The 18,179-nt window shown below is 50.3% G+C and overlaps 8 protein-coding genes across 8 annotated transcripts; 3 read left to right on the forward strand and 5 right to left on the reverse strand.

The window, feature by feature from the left end:
• Positions 1-366: 366 nt before the first annotated feature.
• On the reverse strand, positions 367-4,464 carry GT037_010367 (fungal transcription factor; the record flags this gene model as incomplete). Its single annotated transcript, XM_038935414.1, has 6 exons — positions 367-516; positions 624-1,029; positions 1,690-1,718; positions 1,773-1,958; positions 2,008-4,285; positions 4,340-4,464. The coding sequence occupies 6 exons, from the start codon at positions 4,462-4,464 to the stop codon at positions 367-369; spliced, it is 3,174 nt and encodes a 1,057-aa protein (XP_038781922.1).
• Positions 4,465-5,942: 1,478 nt separating this feature from the next.
• GT037_010368 (dna repair family protein) lies at positions 5,943-6,941 on the reverse strand (the record flags this gene model as incomplete). The annotated part of the gene is made up of 1 exon (XM_038935415.1): positions 5,943-6,941. One exon carries the CDS (start codon positions 6,939-6,941, stop codon positions 5,943-5,945), a length of 999 nt encoding a protein of 332 aa, XP_038781923.1.
• Positions 6,942-9,292: 2,351 nt separating this feature from the next.
• Positions 9,293-9,682, forward strand: GT037_010369 (uncharacterized protein; the record flags this gene model as incomplete). Its single annotated transcript, XM_038935416.1, has 1 exon — positions 9,293-9,682. One exon carries the CDS (start codon positions 9,293-9,295, stop codon positions 9,680-9,682), a length of 390 nt encoding a protein of 129 aa, XP_038781924.1.
• A 589-nt stretch (positions 9,683-10,271) lies between these two features.
• GT037_010370 (uncharacterized protein) lies at positions 10,272-10,507 on the reverse strand (the record flags this gene model as incomplete). The annotated part of the gene is made up of 2 exons (XM_038935417.1): positions 10,272-10,279; positions 10,327-10,507. 2 exons carry the CDS (start codon positions 10,505-10,507, stop codon positions 10,272-10,274), a joined length of 189 nt encoding a protein of 62 aa, XP_038781925.1.
• Positions 10,508-10,847: 340 nt separating this feature from the next.
• Positions 10,848-12,296, forward strand: GT037_010371 (uncharacterized protein; the record flags this gene model as incomplete). The annotated part of the gene is made up of 1 exon (XM_038935418.1): positions 10,848-12,296. The coding sequence occupies one exon, from the start codon at positions 10,848-10,850 to the stop codon at positions 12,294-12,296; it is 1,449 nt and encodes a 482-aa protein (XP_038781926.1).
• A 536-nt stretch (positions 12,297-12,832) lies between these two features.
• Positions 12,833-14,405, reverse strand: GT037_010372 (cytochrome p450 3a17; the record flags this gene model as incomplete). Its single annotated transcript, XM_038935419.1, has 3 exons — positions 12,833-13,705; positions 13,765-14,295; positions 14,346-14,405. The coding sequence occupies 3 exons, from the start codon at positions 14,403-14,405 to the stop codon at positions 12,833-12,835; spliced, it is 1,464 nt and encodes a 487-aa protein (XP_038781927.1).
• Positions 14,406-15,128: 723 nt separating this feature from the next.
• Positions 15,129-16,202, forward strand: GT037_010373 (uncharacterized protein; the record flags this gene model as incomplete). The annotated part of the gene is made up of 1 exon (XM_038935420.1): positions 15,129-16,202. One exon carries the CDS (start codon positions 15,129-15,131, stop codon positions 16,200-16,202), a length of 1,074 nt encoding a protein of 357 aa, XP_038781928.1.
• Positions 16,203-16,417: 215 nt separating this feature from the next.
• Positions 16,418-17,245, reverse strand: GT037_010374 (uncharacterized protein; the record flags this gene model as incomplete). The annotated part of the gene is made up of 1 exon (XM_038935421.1): positions 16,418-17,245. The coding sequence occupies one exon, from the start codon at positions 17,243-17,245 to the stop codon at positions 16,418-16,420; it is 828 nt and encodes a 275-aa protein (XP_038781929.1).
• Positions 17,246-18,179: the final 934 nt, after the last annotated feature.

The following is an 18,179-nucleotide window of genomic DNA, read 5'->3' on the forward strand; positions in this document are numbered from 1 at the left end:
GACATGATAACAGCTTGTGAAGTTTTTGATGAACAAGATGTAGCAAGTGGTTTGTAGTCAGAAAGAAGAGAATAGGGGCTTGAGGCCTTTTATGTAGACCCGCCCGAGGAGGCTAGCAGGCGCAACCATGCATCATGGTGTGTCCGAGAAGAATTTCGAGCGCGAAGGCCGAACGAAGTGTGGGTAAAACTAACCAAAGCTAGCAGCTCTTTACTCTAGACGCAGTTACAAGTTTGAATCCAGATGTCGTATCGTTCACGCAAATCCCATCTATCATTACCAGTATTTCCAGCACGTGGTCATACAAAATCTATCCCTTCCTGCATCCTATGTACGATAATACGCACCATACACAGCAGCTCGTCCTTAAGCCTCGGGTATCTTTCCCCTCATGCCCGGGGGCAGCAACGCATCTGCCTTCCTCGCAGCTTCGACCTCCTCAGCCGTAGGCTCTTTCGGTACATCAACTATGACGCTTGGATCTTTCGAGCGCGAGGCTAGCATGGCTGCGCGTTTCTGGTGATATGTCAGCTCAATGATGTCTAACTCTCTGTCATGCCCTGAGGTAGTCACAACGTAAATTACGCCAGTTGGACGACTTATGCGCATGGGTATAAACATACCTCCCTAGCATCTCTACCGAGATTCTCGCCCTCGCCGAGAAACTCGGCATCGATACCTTCTTCATCCGGCGACCGCATAGAGCCCCGAACTCCATTTTCCTCTGTCGTACGTCTCCTCAGTTCCTCTGGGGTCACTTCGCCCCCGTCCAACTCGACAGGCGCGTCATTTATCGCAGGTGTGTTCGTGTCGATGAGCGGCGTTTGGGTGACGACTGCTGGACTAGTCTTGTGAGGGAAGGTGCCGCTTCGTGAGACGGGTGAGATAGGGTCGGTGCCCGGCGGAGGAGGTGAGAAGCCGGTCGCGGTGAGGACGGGTGGAGACATGGTAGGTGAATTTGACATGGTGAGTACGGAGTGATCGGGTGCTAGACCGTTGTTCGTGGTGTAAGAGGTGTTGTTACGGGTTCTGCAGGGACATGCGCAGCTCTCAGCCTTCAGCCTGGAAGATGGCGGGGGTGAATGACGCGTGAGAGGAAGATGGTAGAGACGCAGGAGGCACAGCTGCTACGGGTACAACCCAAGGCTGAGGCGGGTAGCCGTCGCAGCCTCACGGCCAAACAAAGGCCCGCGAGCGCGTAAGCTGTCGTGACTGCGATGACGTTTGCCAGGCCGTGATCCAGGGTCCAGCGGTTCAAGTGGGGCAGGAACGCGGCAGCTGGCCGGGGTCGAAGCTTGGTATGGCCTTATCGTATCGCGCTATATCTGGATACGAGTTGAGGCAAGACAACTAAAAGAGACAAGTTGGTCAGGTACAAGTAACGGACACGCCAAAGTGGATTTTTCGTTACAAGCGCAAAGGCTGAGCTGAGTTCATTTATCTTCTCGTCGCGGGGCACATGGCTTGCTGCGCCTCCTTCCGTCCGCCTATACTTCCCTTTCTTAGATCAACCAACATATGGGGATATCTGGTAACTCCGCCGTCTTCGGCTTTGGAAATCCACAGACCATGCAAACAATATAGTACGCTCAAAATACATTTTCATGTCCTCATGACCCATACCACGAATAACGTGAGTGCGTGAACTACGAGTTCGATCGTTTAGGTAGCATGAAACCCAGAGCATACCCTTCACCAGAGCTCGTCTTCGGATCAGCCTTGTTGCTGTCAGCCATCAGAATAAAGCAGTAAATGTGTGAGACAGTACTTACGCCCATATAGACATCGTGTCCAAACACATTTGTCCGAGGTCCTTGCGCAGGCTGCTGGTTCGGTGCTGGCCCCGTGGTCGGCATTCCTGCTTGCTCAGTTTGCATAGGCATATTGCCCAGGTCCATAGGGAAGAAGTTGTTCGTCGACTCGATTCCTGGACCCTGGATGTAAGAATCCCATGCGTCCTGATCTATTAGCAGACTGTCTTTATCCAAGATCACTCTGAATACGTACCCAATTGATATTGTCTGTCGGCGGAAGATCCAAGTTTTGAAAGAGGTTCGCTCCAAAGAGATTTGAAAAAGGACTTGCTGCGTTTTCTGGCCCCGCTGTTCCGCTTGTCGGCTGGTTGTATTGGGGTGTCAGGCCCGTTGATGCTTGAGGAATAGGGTCGTTTAGTAGATTGGCCATTCCTGCCGGATATCGCTGATCAAACATGTTAGCATTAGGCGTCATACCGCCCGTGCTAAGCAAGCCCAGGGTCATTGCTGCCGAATGTTCAGGTGCGACATTGGCATCTTCCATTGGTGCCATTGCGGGGTACGCCGAAGAAGCTGCTTGGAAGCCGTTCGGTGCTTGCCTTGCTGATCGACTCTTCTTCAACTGGTCCAACATGACGCCGAGTGTGGTGTGCGCTTTGTATGCTTCCATAGAGTGATCCTTGAGCCCGTCCCAAATGCCCACTGCTACCTCTATCGCTTCGAGCATCTCCTCGCGCCGATCTGAACTCCACACAAGCGTGTCTGCTGATGGCGGAGAACGAGCCGACCCTTCGCGCGCAGTGTGGTAGAGGTCGGACGATATGATCATTGCAGCGAGAAGGAAGTCGACGGTGGTCAACGACGAGATAAACCATTTGACATTGCGTAACCGACCGCCAGCCTGACACTCCCTGTGCAGAGTCGCTTGGTGCTTGAGTAGCATCATCGAGGCTTCAATGACAGCTTTTCTGGAGTAAGCAAAACGCGATTGCACTCTCGCATAAGACAAGTACTTCCGATGGAGGACGCATATTATCTTGAGGAAGAGGAGGTCCAATGTGAAGCGTTGCATGATCAAAGTAGAAGGGTCGCGTGCCGCTTCATCCATTCCTCGCATCTTGAGATGCGGCGAAATGTTGTCGTGCAACTCTCTGGCCTCCGCGTCGAGCTTCATAACCTCCTCGTACGACGCGCACGTCAAGGTATCTGTGCACTCGACTGCTTCCCCAAGCTTGTAGACTAGCCTCGTTCGATTGATCAGGAAAAGGGTCGGTGTAGCTTCCGTTTCTGGCCTCGAAGGAGGCAGTATCTTCATGTCTTTGTGCAGTTCATCATCGTAGATGTTACGGGGTATCTCGGTGTTTGTATCTCGCGGTCGGACGATTGGTGGTAATCCAGCCTGGGCTGAAAACAACAGATCGCATGAGCGTACCGCAGCCCAGATACGTCTCCGCATCTCCCCTTGGAACACAGGTATGCCGGGATATGGTCCTGGATCTCGATGCAAACCCATTCGCATTGCAAGTCGCACGACGATGCCTGTGCTAATCAGAATACCCACTTCTGCATCCCTACTACGGGCATACTCAGCATGGACGTGCAAAAGCAGGGTCTCCATCATACCCGTGATGGGCTGTGTGATGTCCGCCATGATCAAACATTGCGCTGTCAAGTCGCCATATTCCCTTGACATGTCCCAAGACTTATTATGGTACTCGGGCGGCTCATCACCAGCTCGCGTGTACGACTGCAGCGCGATGCACATCATGGCGAACACGGTTCCAAGCCAGATGACGGGCGTCTCTTCCGGTTGTGCCCAATGTCTATCGTACTCCTCTTGGAACGTCGGGCCATGTATGATGTGAATGCCAGGATCGTATGTGTTGAAAAAGCGCGAAACGAGGAGATCGGCTGTGGGCTTTGGCGGGAAGCGCGATAGAATTTCGGCCTTGGAACTAGGTTTCTGCCCACCCATCAAGAAGGAAGTACCCGGTGGTCGATCTTCGACATGCGTCGCCTTGTATCGCTTGAGCTGATCTTCATACTGTTTCTTGTGCTCGGCGAAGTAATTTTTGACTTCTGACAATTCACCCAATATTGCATACCAATGTGCTTCTGAGGCAAATATGGTATGGTTGTTGTGCACTTTCATGACTCCAATCGACTTTGTGACAGTCTCCATATCACTCTCTTCGTTCACGTCTTCTTCGGGTATCGATTCAGGCGCGCCGGTGCTCATAGCGGTGATCATCGGGCTGGCATCGAACTGCTGATCAGGGCCAGCATTGCCCAGACTATGTGCGATAGCGGCTTGAGCAGCAGCAGGTCCAGCGCTCTGAGCGCCATTGGTCATCAGGGAAAGAACCAGTCCTTCAAGACGATCAATGCGATTTTGCATGTCATCGGGCGTAGTTGCAGAGCCGGTGCTCGCTGAACTCTTCTTGCGGTTGCCTGGGGCAGCGTACGTACATGATGCCGTATCTCCGCGCTTGGTGCAGTTGTCGCAGGGATGGCCTCGATTGCATTTCAGCCTACAATTGTCAGCATACGACGATCGTCTCTTTTCGTTTGAGATGTATGCCTACTTTCGATGCCTGCATGCTCCACAGGACAAAGGAACGCGATTCCGTTTGCGCACAACTCTGAATTGTGGATCTGGCGGCGAGTGTCCTGCGCTGGAGGAAGTTGTTGAAGGTGGTGTTGGCGGCATGGTTGCGATGGTGTCGCTCGCTGGTGTGATATGAATTCCACGGAGAATACGGACTTAAGGGTTAAGTCCGTTTGAGATGAATGATGAAATCTCACGCGTTGGTGGCCGCCTGAGACGCAAAGCCAGGGTATTCTGTGGTCCAGAGTCGTCTCGTGCAGATCCGGTCCGTCGCTAGTGGGCGCGTTGCAGAAGAGAGTGTGTCGAAGGTCGCAAGGTGCGCGATTGTGCAATCGCGGCCTTGTGCGGTCTTAAATCTTCGGGAACTGAGCTATCTCCAGGCGCCAAGTGGTATGACTCTGAGGCCTGGGGATTGAAATGGCTGCACTGCCCTGGTGTTGGCTTGTATGCGCTCTGCTTGCGCTCTCCAGCCCGTGTTTGACGTCAAGTACAACACACCTTGTGGCTCCCTTTCTGTGGGTATGTCGCCTGTGGTGCACGAGCGTATGCTCAGAGGTGTTTGGGTGTTCGCGGTAGGCTAGCCCTCTCTGTGGTGGCTGCCCACGGAGTGCTTCCTCCTGCTGAGGGGAAGATGCAGCTTACGCAATGGGCGATCGAGCGCGCAGTGGACGATATGTGGTATAGTGCTGTACCGAAGACTTGTTGACGCCTACTAATCTTTGTCAGCAGCTGCCCAATGCCAAAACCATGCGCTGATTCGCACTTTCTCACATAGGCTTGTACGCACCACCAGCTCTCTCGTCGAACGCGCCCACCTCACGATAGCACGCTCGCACAGCGCAAAGTAGTCAATTGTCGCGCAGTTGATATGCGCTAGCTTCGGCGACAGCTTCGGCGACTCGGATACCGCCACGCTGAAGAGTTTGGAAGGGGTTGTTGCGGTGTTGTAGTCGAAGACTGGTACAGACGTGGAGAGAATTAGGCGGCCTTTAACTCCGACCACACTCAACCATCATCGCCAAGATGTCCTGCGACATGCCATCCTTCACCAAGTCACTGTCGCGTAGGCCCACCGCAGCTTTACTGATACGCGCGATGTCTTTCACAGTGGCGACAAAATCTTCGCAGTTCCCACCATCTCCAAAGCTGAAGCCTCCTCATGCTTTCTTCCCCATGTCAGGATTCCTCGTGATTGCGCTTCCCCCAGGCGGGGTCGGGCTAGCCCACGCTCAAGCCACCTGCTCACCAGCGCCGCCTTAATCATCCGCCGCCTCTCCGGGTCGCGCTCGATGGAGCACGAGATGGCCACCAAAGTCTATCTACGATGGTGATGAGACAGGCGTTTGTAGACAGGACCTGTCGTCGGCAAGCTAAGCATGCATCCTGCAGAGCCTTTTGAGGTCAAGCTCATAGTCAAGCTTTCCGTTGTACTTAGGCGATCGTCTCTACTCTTGTGACAAAATCTTGTCAAAGTTATCACCGGAAAGAGATAACTTCGATTGCATACGTGGGCTAGATCATGATGCTAACGTTTGTTCGTTTTAGTCGTCAAAATTACCTGAACCAATCCTTATAGTCCATTAAACTCTATTACTTGCTCCAGCGCCATCAACAGGAGCACTTTCAGCCTCTATGGTTTCCGTCGCCGTCGACCAGGGCACCATCTTCTCAAGCTTCGCGTCCCACTTGTGCACTCCCCCAGTGCCGACATTGTACTGGTAGTAGTTTTCCGTACCACCTTTGATCATCGCCTTCCTGAAGGTAATGTTGATCCTCCCCTTGCCCGCCTCGGGGCCTGCGCGCTTCGGTATACTGTGAAGCCAATTCGCTTGCGTTTTGCCACGCATTAATACCATATCTCCGGATCCCAATGGCAGCTTGATTCCCTTTGGCTCTTCTACCACAACACCCTCTTTGGGAGGGATAGGCTTGTGCTTCATCAGAAAGTCGCGCTTTGCGCCAAGACTGAAAGATGCGATTGCTGGGTTGGGGCCGAGAAATCTCTCATCATCCGAGTGGTACGATATACTGTCTTTCCCATCCGCGTAGTAATTGACAAGGCAGAAGTTGAACGTCTCGTCAGTGGTGCCCTCCGTCACCTTTCTCAGTTCCTCCAAACACTGTGGAATCGGACGAGGCGCGCACTTGTATCGGTTCTTCTCAACTGGCATCCCCGTCTTTGCATCTACGATACTACCGTCGAGGGCAAAGCGGGACGTATCATCAACACCGAAGACGGTAGTGAATCGTGGAGTATTGATCTGAGTTTGCACTCCTCCGCGGGTGATTTTGTACTGGACACGGTAGAACGGGAGTTCCTGTCGAAAAAACTCAAAAAGTCCCAGTGCGATGCCCGAAGGGACATAAGGCTGATAGTACACGAGGTCCAGATCCAGCTGATCATTCATGATCTTCCCCTCCTCGGCAGGAGCGAACCCCAACTGCTCCACGAATGAAGTGGGCAGGTACGGAATGGCCAAGGGGTAGGATGCATGGCTAGACTTTTGCGAAGTTGCTTCATATTTGGGTTTCTTGGGCTCAGGACGTTTGAAGAAAGAATCGAGAGCACCTCGCTTCATGATCAGGGGTCTTACGTGCACGGTGTGCCACACCCGAGCAGGTCTTCCTCCAAGCACAGCTCGACTGAACAACTTTGATACTCCCCTTGCGATACACAACACTTGGTTTTGCCCCCCAAGGCACCTCGGCTTCGACGAGTGAAATCTGCCGCAATGGATGCGGAATCTCCCCAATATCTCCAGTTGAGATACGCTGAGTTGAGGATAAGCGTGTTAAAGCGCTTTGAAAGATGAGATTGACGAGCTGCTCCAGCGTGGCGAGACAGTTAAACAGGGACGAGTACTTTAGCGTATCGTAAGTTTCGTGCACGACGACTGTGAATTTGCCAAGCTCTCTCAAGAACGCGATCGCAAGGTATCGAACGGCGAGCCTTAATCTGATCCAAGTCAAATGATGAAGAACGTGCTGTGACAATTGTCGCGACGCGTTCATTAGCTGATACTACGTTAGTACGTCGATGACGTATGTGACTGGTCTGCACAGACTTCAATCTGATTGGCTCATCCTCTACAATGATGCGCTAGGGGTTGGAGGCCCGCATAGCGATGGTGAATAGTCATCTTATTCAAAAGCCTCGTGTCGAGCACAACCTCTGTTTGTACTACTAATCAGCCCTCCATCTTTACGCCGTTGCTGTAGTTACTGATATCACGGACAGAGATAGTAGTGATCAGCTATCGGGCAGCAGCTGTCACTATGGCATTGGAAGATTGCTCGAACGCTCATCCCAAGCTTCCTGTGTCGAACGAAGAAACGCCGTTGATGAACGACCAGTATCAGCAGCTCTGATTCGGCGACTCGACGTTCAGAATCTTCTACAAGGGCATGTATTGAAGTAACAGAGATTTGAATCTCTACTCTATCAATGCCGTGGGACGGTAGATAGCGGAGCCTTGCTATCGCTAGGAAAACACCACTTTGCCTTGGAAGTGCGAAAGCGAAGCCCAGCGGGGATACTCAGAGTCTAGAGCGGCCCGTTGGGAATTACCCACTGGTCAATAAGAGACTACTACGGAATGCAGATCTCGGCAAGGTATAGCTGGAGTGATCTTCTAGCTAAACCTTTTTGGACTGGGTCCAATCTTTTTGTCGGTCCATCAACTCATCCCTTTAGCACTGTCGTCTCGATATCTCACTGCACAATAGGTCAATCCATTACAATACATCAGTAACAATGCCTCGGCGTTGTGTGCCTCACCTGTCACACTTAGAGCTGTAACGCTACACGCGTTCTCACTCTATTCATGGTCTCCCTACGCTCAGTTACGATACAGGGGTCCAGGAACTCGCCGCGAAATTGCGCGTCGTCTTGCTTGGGACCCCTTCGATTGATCGATCTTCCTCTGTTTGAGCTGCACGACCTACTTGGCAAACACCATGGCCCGAATGCATTCGTGTTACGGTCAGCTAGTTACTCAACCTCAGCAGATAGTTGACCGTGCAGATATGCTAGATAACATTTTGTTTTACTCGAACTTGACCACAATATGGCTGCTACTTGAGTAGACCCACAGATCTTATCGACGGAGAGAGGTTTATGAAGATTTTGAAGCTCATCTCTAGTCTTACGACCGTAAACCGACCTGTACAGAGCTCCTCTAGATGTTACCTCGACTAACACAGCAGACATGAATGTGGCAGCGCGCGAGCACGGTTCTTTGTGAAGATAACTAGTGACAATCTTCCCGAATTTCGGACTAATAGACATGGCTCAATTGTGGATTAGTATCAGTTGCTGGCGCTAGTCATGCTGAAGATACAGGATACATGCTGTTCCTCTAGGATGGTAGGATTCTGTGTCTATCACGTTGAGGAATTCGGTTTGTTTTCATGCTTTGTCTTCACACACACGTAATGCAAAACTTCCACCAATGTTGAACTTGAGGATATAATGCTTACTGATGTGAATTTACAGGGTCGCCAAGTCACTTCTCGGTTGTGCCTAAATACCCTGTAACGGCAGTCCCGTGTTAGTGCTGGCGTCTGGCAGGATCGCCTCACGGAAGGTGCAGCGAAGTCACTAAGCTGCAATCTTAGAATACACCGCAACGTACTCCGTGTGCTTACGATCACCGACTACCTAGATAGAAGGCCACTTGGCTGTATAGTAATACGAAAGTCTAGAGAACGCACTGGACCTAATTATCTCAGAAGCATCTTGGCTCTTTCATCCTCATCTCGACGACGACAAAGCTACACCAAGGCTTTATCTTGTATTTAAGGACAGCATTTCCCCATACAGATACCTCTTCACAACATAATCATTTCCAACTGCCACTCCTTTACCTCTCTTGCAACTTTCCGACAAACGATCATCAAATCTCAATTCTACTTCACCAACCTCGTCAACATGCATTCCACCACAATCCTTTCCACGGTCATTGCCGCCATTGACATGTTCGCCACCATTCCGCCGAATGCACAGCCAAGTGGACAGACACAAATTGCTGCTTCCACGATAAGAAGGCACGCACAATTCAGGATGGATGGACTTTCGTTATTCCCGGCACGAAGACTGGCGGAGAAATCCGTTTTGCAGACGGCAATCTGTGCCCAGACTCAGTCAAAGCCACCTGCAAGGCGAACTGCTGCGACCCAACAACTGGATGGGGGAAGGGTTGCCCTGAGCAAAGGCTTTTCAACATCGTTACTCGAATTTTACTATAATTTGAGTTCTCCATACGAGCTTGGTCCTGATGATCTCCAACGGAATTCAGGTCTTTCCAATCAGTGTAAATGAATGGTAGACGCGGTAATTCTGTATGGTCGATACTGGAACGATATAGATATTAGTTAAGAGTATCTCGAGCTTAATTTGTAACTTTTGGGGTGAAGGCTTTTGTACTTTGGGAAGCAGAGTTCGATTTGAACGCTCGTCCATCCGTTCATTAGATACAATAAAGAGTTTGGTCTCATCAATGTGTTTCCATATGTGAAAATATTGCTGACTTGAGACACAAGTGCATGATTTCACAACTATACACGAATTTAGGGAGAAAGGGCAGCTTGCGATTCGCATAATGGTGAACATTCATAACGAGGACAGCTTTTCTAGGTCTAATCGCACACAGTAGGCTATTACAGAACATCAGATAGTGTACAGCCTAAAAACGCTTCTTGCAAGGTACAGTCTAGCAAAAATAGCTCTTTTATAACACGAGATTTGTCCAGAATACTCAGAAGCGTGAAACACAATCTATCCATCATTCTCAATCCCATTATTACGTGCTTGATTGGCCTCAGCCTATTTCTTAGACTTCTTATTGTCTTTCCCTGGATGCCAAAATGCCTCATTTTCTTTACTCTTCTCTGTCTCTTTATCGCTTTGCTTAGCTTGCTCACCGTTCCTAGCCGCAGCTTCCCACGCTCCCTCGCATGACTTACAACCGTCTCGATTTTTGAGATGCTTCTTGTTTTCGCAGCCGTTGCGGCATGGCATCTCGTGCTTCTTGCAGTAGTTGATCTTCAGGGAACCGAATTTGGCTTTGCTGCAACCACCAGGACTCTGGTCACCAACCCAGCCTGAAGCGCCAGGGCAGTGATGTACGGTGGTTCTTTTACCCATAGCTTTAGTATCTGTATCGATGTGAGCGTATTGCGTTTAGTGGAATTCAGTGCTGATTCTCCACGGTTTCAAGGGATTCTATGGATATTATATACGCATGCTTCACGAGATGCATTGTAGTGTTACGAGAGTGAATCATAGGGTTTGTATTGACTTGAGTCTTCACACCGTTCGCGCAGTGACTGTCTTGAGGAAAACAGCCCTGTGCACCGATAGAACCTAGCGCTAGCAAACAAAGACCTTTCAGTATAACAATGCGCCATGTCTCAACGCCACAAGATAAAACTCAGAGTTCTTCTCTCCCACGCTACAAGGTCTGATCATCTTCCACATTCATATCATGCCGCCTCATATCACTATACCTGCGGCTTCGCCAACATCTGCTCTAGATGCACCATCTTGTGTTGATACCTCTGTCATAGAGACAAGTATGCAATACGTGGATAATACGGAGAATAGTGTCGATAGACAGAGTCAAGATCGGGATGACGACGTAGCTTCAGTGGCATCAACGACTCGTTACGAACACGAGCCGTTCGAGACCTTCCAGCACAAAGTCGCCGAATTCGCCACCGAACATTTTCACCGAAACCCTAGGGACATCTCGATCCATCAGATGAAGGGTGGGGCCAACAATCGAGTCGTCGGGATTAAGATAGCATCAAAGTCAAAGAAATTTAGTTTGCACTGGTTCCTATGCTGCTGCTTTGGCGCACGCAAGAAGACATCTGCCACAAGGTTCGACTCATACATTATACGAATCCCACGTGTGGAGTTTTCAGGTGACAGCCGTGTCGAAGATATGGCCGAGAGCATGAAACGCGAGCTAGCGATCCTAAAGACGGTCAGTTCACGGGTACCTTTACCGGTTCCCAAAGTTTTCAGTTACGATCTTTCCACTGAGAATATTTGCGAACGACCGTATATGATTCAGACGCGCCTTCCAGGCCGGAACCTTCGATTAGAGCTATGGCATCAACTCAACATGCAGCAAAAGCAGTGTGTTGCGAAATGTGTCACTAGTCTCGCTGCTGCCATCGCTTCAGTCGAAGGACCGGCAGGCGATATCTCGCCTGAAAACTTATCACGCCCGTCCAGTTCCCCAATCTGCGTCGATACATTCTCTACACCGGCTTACGATAACCAACCGACATGCAAGCCGGCATTGGCACGCAACCCTATTGATCATCTGTTAGAGCAATGTGAGCGGTGGCGCGCATGCGAGAAAGCTACTGCATGGTGCTTCGAAGAGATCTGGGACGGCTTTGCAGCGATTTCAAGAGCTCTGGAAAAGCGCGGCTTTCTACATGGGCCGTGCGTACTTGTCCACGGCGATCTCATGCCGTATAATCTCCTGGCAGAGGTTTGCAATGAGACCGATGTAAATATCACAGGTGTTCTCGACTGGGACTTAGCTGTCATCGCGCCAGAGTTCATGGCATACAGAGCGCCATTCTGGCTTTGGTCACCGGAAGACATGGATAGTGATAACGAAGACGACGAGAATATGGCGAACTTTGAGCCTGTTGAAGAGGAGGGAAAGATATTGAAGCAGGTTTTTCTTGAGAACGCGTCGGAGAAGTACAAATTCTACGCCTTCGCACCAGAGGCGATGCTCGCTAGACGCATGTTCTATATATTGAAGATCGGTCACCCTGGTGATTGGGAGTTTGAGGAGGCGAAAAGCGTGATACGGGAGTGGAATGAACTCCATCCTGAGGACGGAGTTCAATCTGTTCTTTCTGGTACGGATTCTGAATCTGACGAAGACCAAGATGAGAACGAGTGATCAGGGGACGTTGGATGTCGAGGAAATACTTGCTTGTTTCGCATCAGAATTTGTGGCCATCCATACTCTATATTTGGCCTGGAAGGAGAGCTATGTGGACGAAACAGACAAAGGCTTAGCTACATATGAGCCGCCTGCGAAGGATCGCAAGACACCCACATACACTTTCCGGCCTGAAGTTTCAAGTAAGTTCATCAGGCTCGTTATATCGTAAGAAGATGGCATTGCAAGGAATCTGTTCAGTGTGCTATCCACCTATATACTAAGCCATGATCAGCGTTGCCTGGCTCTTGAGTTGGTGGAACGGTAGGATGTTCCTTCACAGAGGACAATCTTGGGAACTATCAAGCAATAAAGACTTGAATGTCTCTAGTAATTCCGCTTGCTTTCTGATATATGTTGAATGAGTTCCATTTAATAGTGTTGACAATTCAATATCTTTTATCCAACTACGTGCGACTTCGTTCGCCGCACGACCGCCAGAGAATGCAGGTGGCCTTCCAATCCCGATAATGGAATATAGATACTGTCGCTAATTATTTCAAGGTGATATAGCAGTGGTGTCCTATAGGAGAGATCAAAAACCTATTGTCCATCTCCATCATCTCATCTTTCATGCATTCGGAAATTTTGGCCCTACGACATTGTCGGAAGAAGAGAGCAGCTGCTAGGCGAAGCTCTATGTATGCGAGATGAATGCCAATACACACCCTCGAACCTCCTCCGAACGGCATGTATGACGCTTTTTGGTGGGCTGACAGGGTGGGTTTGTTCAGGAATCGCAGACCATCGAATCGAAGTGGGTCGGCGAAGGCTGATGGGTCTCGGTGATTCGTGTAAGCCTGGGTGCTGACCACAGCCCCGCCGGGAATATGATATCCGTTTATGGTTGTGCCTTGTTTGGGGACAGTTCGAGGTAGCGCTCCAGGCGCAGCACCATAGAGCCTCAACGTCTCTTCAATTACGCTGTTCAAAACAGGCGCATTCTCAAGTTCTACTTTGGTCAGTTCACCGCTTAATTGTGCGATTTCGTCCTCGAGGCGAGTCTGCAGGTCCGGCTGTTTTAGAACTGCCCAGACGAGATAGGTCAGGGTGACTGCGGTGGTGTCTGATCCCGCAACAATGAGGTTTCCCGCTTCCTCCCGAATATCCTTGTCTGTTAGTGAGACCTTCTCGTTATTTTCGCAAGCAGCCAGCATCTGACCAAAGAGATTCATAGCGTTCCCGTTGCGGTTGCGCATATTCTCGATCGCACGCCGGCCGTATCCATATACGACGTCATCAGTGGTTACCATGGTCTGTATTCGCTTCAAGGGTATGAGTCGAAGGATATTGTATACGATCGGTAGTTCGGATCGCAACACCGATCCAAGCAGTGCGGCCTGGATAGCGTCAATGTAGGGTGTTTGCTGTTCTGTTTGTCAGACTATTTAGCTATATTTACATGAGGCCGAAGTAGATCATATACCTTTCCCAGTTCAAGCATATTGAAGCTTTCTCCGAAACAAAGATGTGCAATCACATCGGTCGTCATAAGCGTCCACCATTTGAAGATATCGGCCCCTTGCGACGAACCGGAAGCATCCTGGCGGATCTTTTGGACAGCTAAACCCACTTTTTGTCTAACTTCTACATCCCAGTTGCTGCTCAAGCTGCTATTACTGAAGGCTCGCGCGAAGAGCCTCCTTCGAGCGGCGTGGGCATGTGGGTCGCGCATAGCGAAGATTCCAGGTGTATCAGTTGGCACAAGGACCGAGTAGAAGTCTGACTTCAAAAACTCGCCACCAATCTTATGTATCTGAGTCACGCCTCCTGTATCCGAAACGGCGGCCTCGTTTGGTGCAATCCGTACGACACCGCCATATTGCTGGTGAAGCTTGTCTACGTAGAAGATCCGCCTGCCTGAGAGGACCTGGTAACGAAGGACGAGGTTGGTGTATCTTGAATACCAAGGCCCTGGTAGCTTTGCAAGTGGGGATGTATACCCTGCCCACACGACCTGTACTCTGTCAGCCTTCAGTGAAAGGAAGTCAGGTTGGGTTATCATACCTTGGCGATGTAGGCCAGTACAACCAGGACCGCGATTACAATGCCTCGCTGAAGCGACATGTTGTCTTGATTCCACTGAACTTGCACTTTTGACTGGCACTAATCTCGCTCAAACAGGATACTTGGCTCGCGGTGGATATGCACAACGGCAGATCATAGACTGAACTCGAAGGTCGCGCGCTATATACATGCTCGGAATGTGGAGATCGGCCTATAAAAGGCGCTTCGTTCGTCGATGGCTCGGTCCGGAATCATGGCGACGCATCGTGCCGCAGTATCGCTCTCGAGCAGCCCTGCACGCAGACAGAAGAAGGACTGTGTGGGCCAGAAACCCTGTCTCACAAGAGATCAAGAGATTAAGACGTAGCTGCTAGTTGGAGCGGAGTGGTGATAAGAGCGGAATCATGAAGAGAGTGGAGTGATGGCATGCCAAGTTCCGCCTCTCCCCACATGAATCCTCGGACGTGCTTTCGCCCGTTTCGAACGGCCCGCGCTCTAACGATCTACACTGCGGAAGCCACGGTCTCCGAGGCTCTAACGCTGCTTTCGTTTGCGCAGTATGCTGTTGCTGGCATGGTGCAATCTTTCTTGATGAGGCAGGACATGACGTAAGCGTATTCGTGTAAGCAATACCCAGGTGCTTGCAAGCTAGTGGCCGTTCGTAACAAATAACAAATAACAGATAATGACATAAGCGTCTATGTGCTCGATCCAAGGATTATTTCATCAATTCCTATTCCTCTTCCCCGCCTCGCATCCATCAGTTCCCACATTACTAGCAAGATGACGAATCAGAGTGGACCTCACACAGTTCTGCAGCAAGGATTTGCGAAATTACCTTTGGAGTTGTTTCTCACTGTCCTCGATCAACTTGTGGGCACCCGCAACGGACAGCAGCAGCCCATAGCATACGAGCCATCAGGCATCATCACCAAGACATTACGCGCGCTCACACTAGTATCGCGCAGCAATTACCTCACAGCGACAAGGTATCTTTACTCACACTGTCTATACTTGGATAGCTGCACGACCTACGCTCGTTTCCGTAGAACACTGGGATTGCATCTCGGGCATCATCCACAAGCTCTTGATTATGGAGAAGCTAGGCGTAACGACGAATTATTTGCGGAGGCTCAGGTCTTACAAAATATCACATCTCTCTTCGTCTCACCATCGAAGGTGCAAAGATCGATAGAAGGGAACTACACGCCTTTGGTGCGACTGCCACAGATCATCGACCTTTGCGATTTGATTGGACCTACGCTCAGGAGGCTGGCTTTAGACCTGTCTCCGATCTATGCGACACCAACCGAAATCGAGCAGATCAGACCGCATGTCACTGAAAATAATGTCTTCATACACATGCCGCATCTGGAAGAACTGATCATCAGCTACGACGTGCTCAATTACTTCCGACATCCACCACCCAACTTGAAACGGCTAGCTATCACTGCTCAGGAGCTCACGGATCTGGAGGTAGCTTTCTGCCTCAAGATACCGTCACTACGAATGCTGGTCATGATGCGACCTGTCAATCTGCAAGCCAAGGACATCGATATTATATTCACAGCATACAATGGCAAAAGCTTGGACACTGTTCTAGTTGATGTTAACTCAAATCATCGGACACCTCAGGGGACGCGGAGCTGGAAAGAAAACGATACAGTACGTATTTGGGAACTTGATGTACCAGTAAGCTTCTACGGCGACGAAGACGATGTCATACTGTGCGATGATTGGATATGGACACATGGTGTTAAGGGAACCTTGTGGAGTCAAGACAAGCGACGTATGGCTTCCTGGGAGGAGGTTGAGAGACGTTTGGCTGGGCCAGTACATACAATCATGGAAGTGTAGCCCTTGAACTACTGCGAACCTAGACCATACTCATCGAGTAAGCTTGACATGGCATGAGTGCCGGTTTTACATCCAAGTCCGCACGTTGCTCTTGCTTCACAAAACCTCGCCGTGCAGCGCTCCGCTGACTGACCATCAAGCCTTCTACGTCTGCTGCCACTGAGTTCTGAAAGACGCCGCTATTCCATCATTACAGCCCCCGCTAGACCTCTCTTTCAGCGCAACAATGAGTCTTTTCTCGAGAGATCTTCTGATTCCTTCTCCAACTCCTCCACATTCCATGTAACATATACACAGGTTCCCTTGAGCTTGTCCGCTCTCCCTCCACCCAACCACACCGAAAACATCCCAATGAGCTCCAGATTATCGAATCCGAATGGCTCGAACATGTCGAACATTCTCTCCGTTCTTATGCTTCCAATGTCAAGCGAGAATGCTTTCATCTCTGGGTATTCGGTGTCGAGGAACTCTACGAGGCGGCGATCGGCATCTTTCGCGATCTGATGAGAGGAGGGGCCAGAGCTTACGACGGTATCCGTTCCAGATGTGATAGATATGAACGTCCCAGTGGGTGCTGGACCAAACGTACGGATGTATTGGTGGGCCGGGAGATGTGTGCTGCGGAAGTTCGTCGTCATATCGGCCCACCACTCGTCGTTGTCGTCCGTGTCCCCTATCGTGCTGGAATGTGCGGTACCGACGTTCGCTATAACTATATCCAGCTTCCCAAACTGCTCTCTAATAGCAAGGAATAGTTTGGTGACATCTGCTGATCTTGTGGTGTCGCAGGCTGTAGCAAAAACCTTTCCCGCCGAGTTCAGCCTTTTGAGCTCAGTGACCACCTGCTCTAGGTCTTCTGCATTTTGACTGCAGATCGCGATGCCTGCAGCCCCTGCTTTTGCCCATGATAGAGCAATTGTCCTGCCGATATCTCTCGCCGCGCCAGTGACGAGTACGTACTTTCCTGCTCCAGTACGTTGCACTGCTTCGAGAGCAGCACATGGGTGGCGATGGTATAGACTAGGGGTCTCGGCCATCTCCATGGAATAAGCTGGGCTGATATCTCAGGCGGCCGTGTGGAAATGTAGATGTTGACTGGCAGATGTTGTGGAGCATGTCTCAAATATCACTGGCACTCTTTTCACCCTGGAACTTCTAATGCTACTGTGACACTGTCAGCGCTCGCCCGACGCTATGCCGCTTCCAAGACATTCTACTCTTTCTCTGGTAACGAGTTCGGAATGGTCAGGTCATTATTCCGTCGCTATCATCCTTCGTGCACCCAAATTCACGGCCAAACATACTCAAAAGACGATGTCAATGATCCCTATATGCGTCTCCATTGTGAATCACACTCTTGGGCTGTCTGCATGCATGTGTTTCTTGATGGTAGTGTAATTCTATACGATCAGACCAGTCAAACCTTGCCTTCATGCTACTCGAACCTGGCTCGGCAGGCCTCGTGCACCCTGACAGGTGGCAGGTCGGTACCAGATACTAACTCTTAAGCGTCTGGTAAAGCGAATGTCTAAGTATAGAGTCCTCCTAAGGTCAATATGTACAAGATGCGCTCGCTACTACCCGCGAGCTATTAATAGGCCACCAACGTGCAGATTGGAAGGTTCACAGCATGACCGAAGGGCCGATAACCTACCGATTGGACATAGATTCCACGCAGAAATGTCTGTTCTTCGCTTGAAGTCGAGTCGAGCCAATGCGAAGCTTTCGAGCACGTTGACAATCTTACATACACGCAGTTGGGGGCGAAAACTGCGGCCAGTATTTGCCGACCCACATCGATGAACGGCTAGATTCTGCCGGCTACTTACGTATGATAGCGAGATAGAAGAGCAACGTGAAGATTGTCATATCATGTGTAACCATAGGACACAAACTCAGATCCATGATATCATTAACGACATTCTCAGAAAATGACGCGATCGTAACTATCGGCTACTCATGGCCTGGCTCTCCAGC

Source organism: Alternaria burnsii (assembly GCF_013036055.1).
Source record: "Alternaria burnsii strain CBS107.38 chromosome Unknown 729, whole genome shotgun sequence".
Lineage (NCBI taxonomy): Eukaryota > Fungi > Ascomycota > Dothideomycetes > Pleosporales > Pleosporaceae > Alternaria > Alternaria burnsii.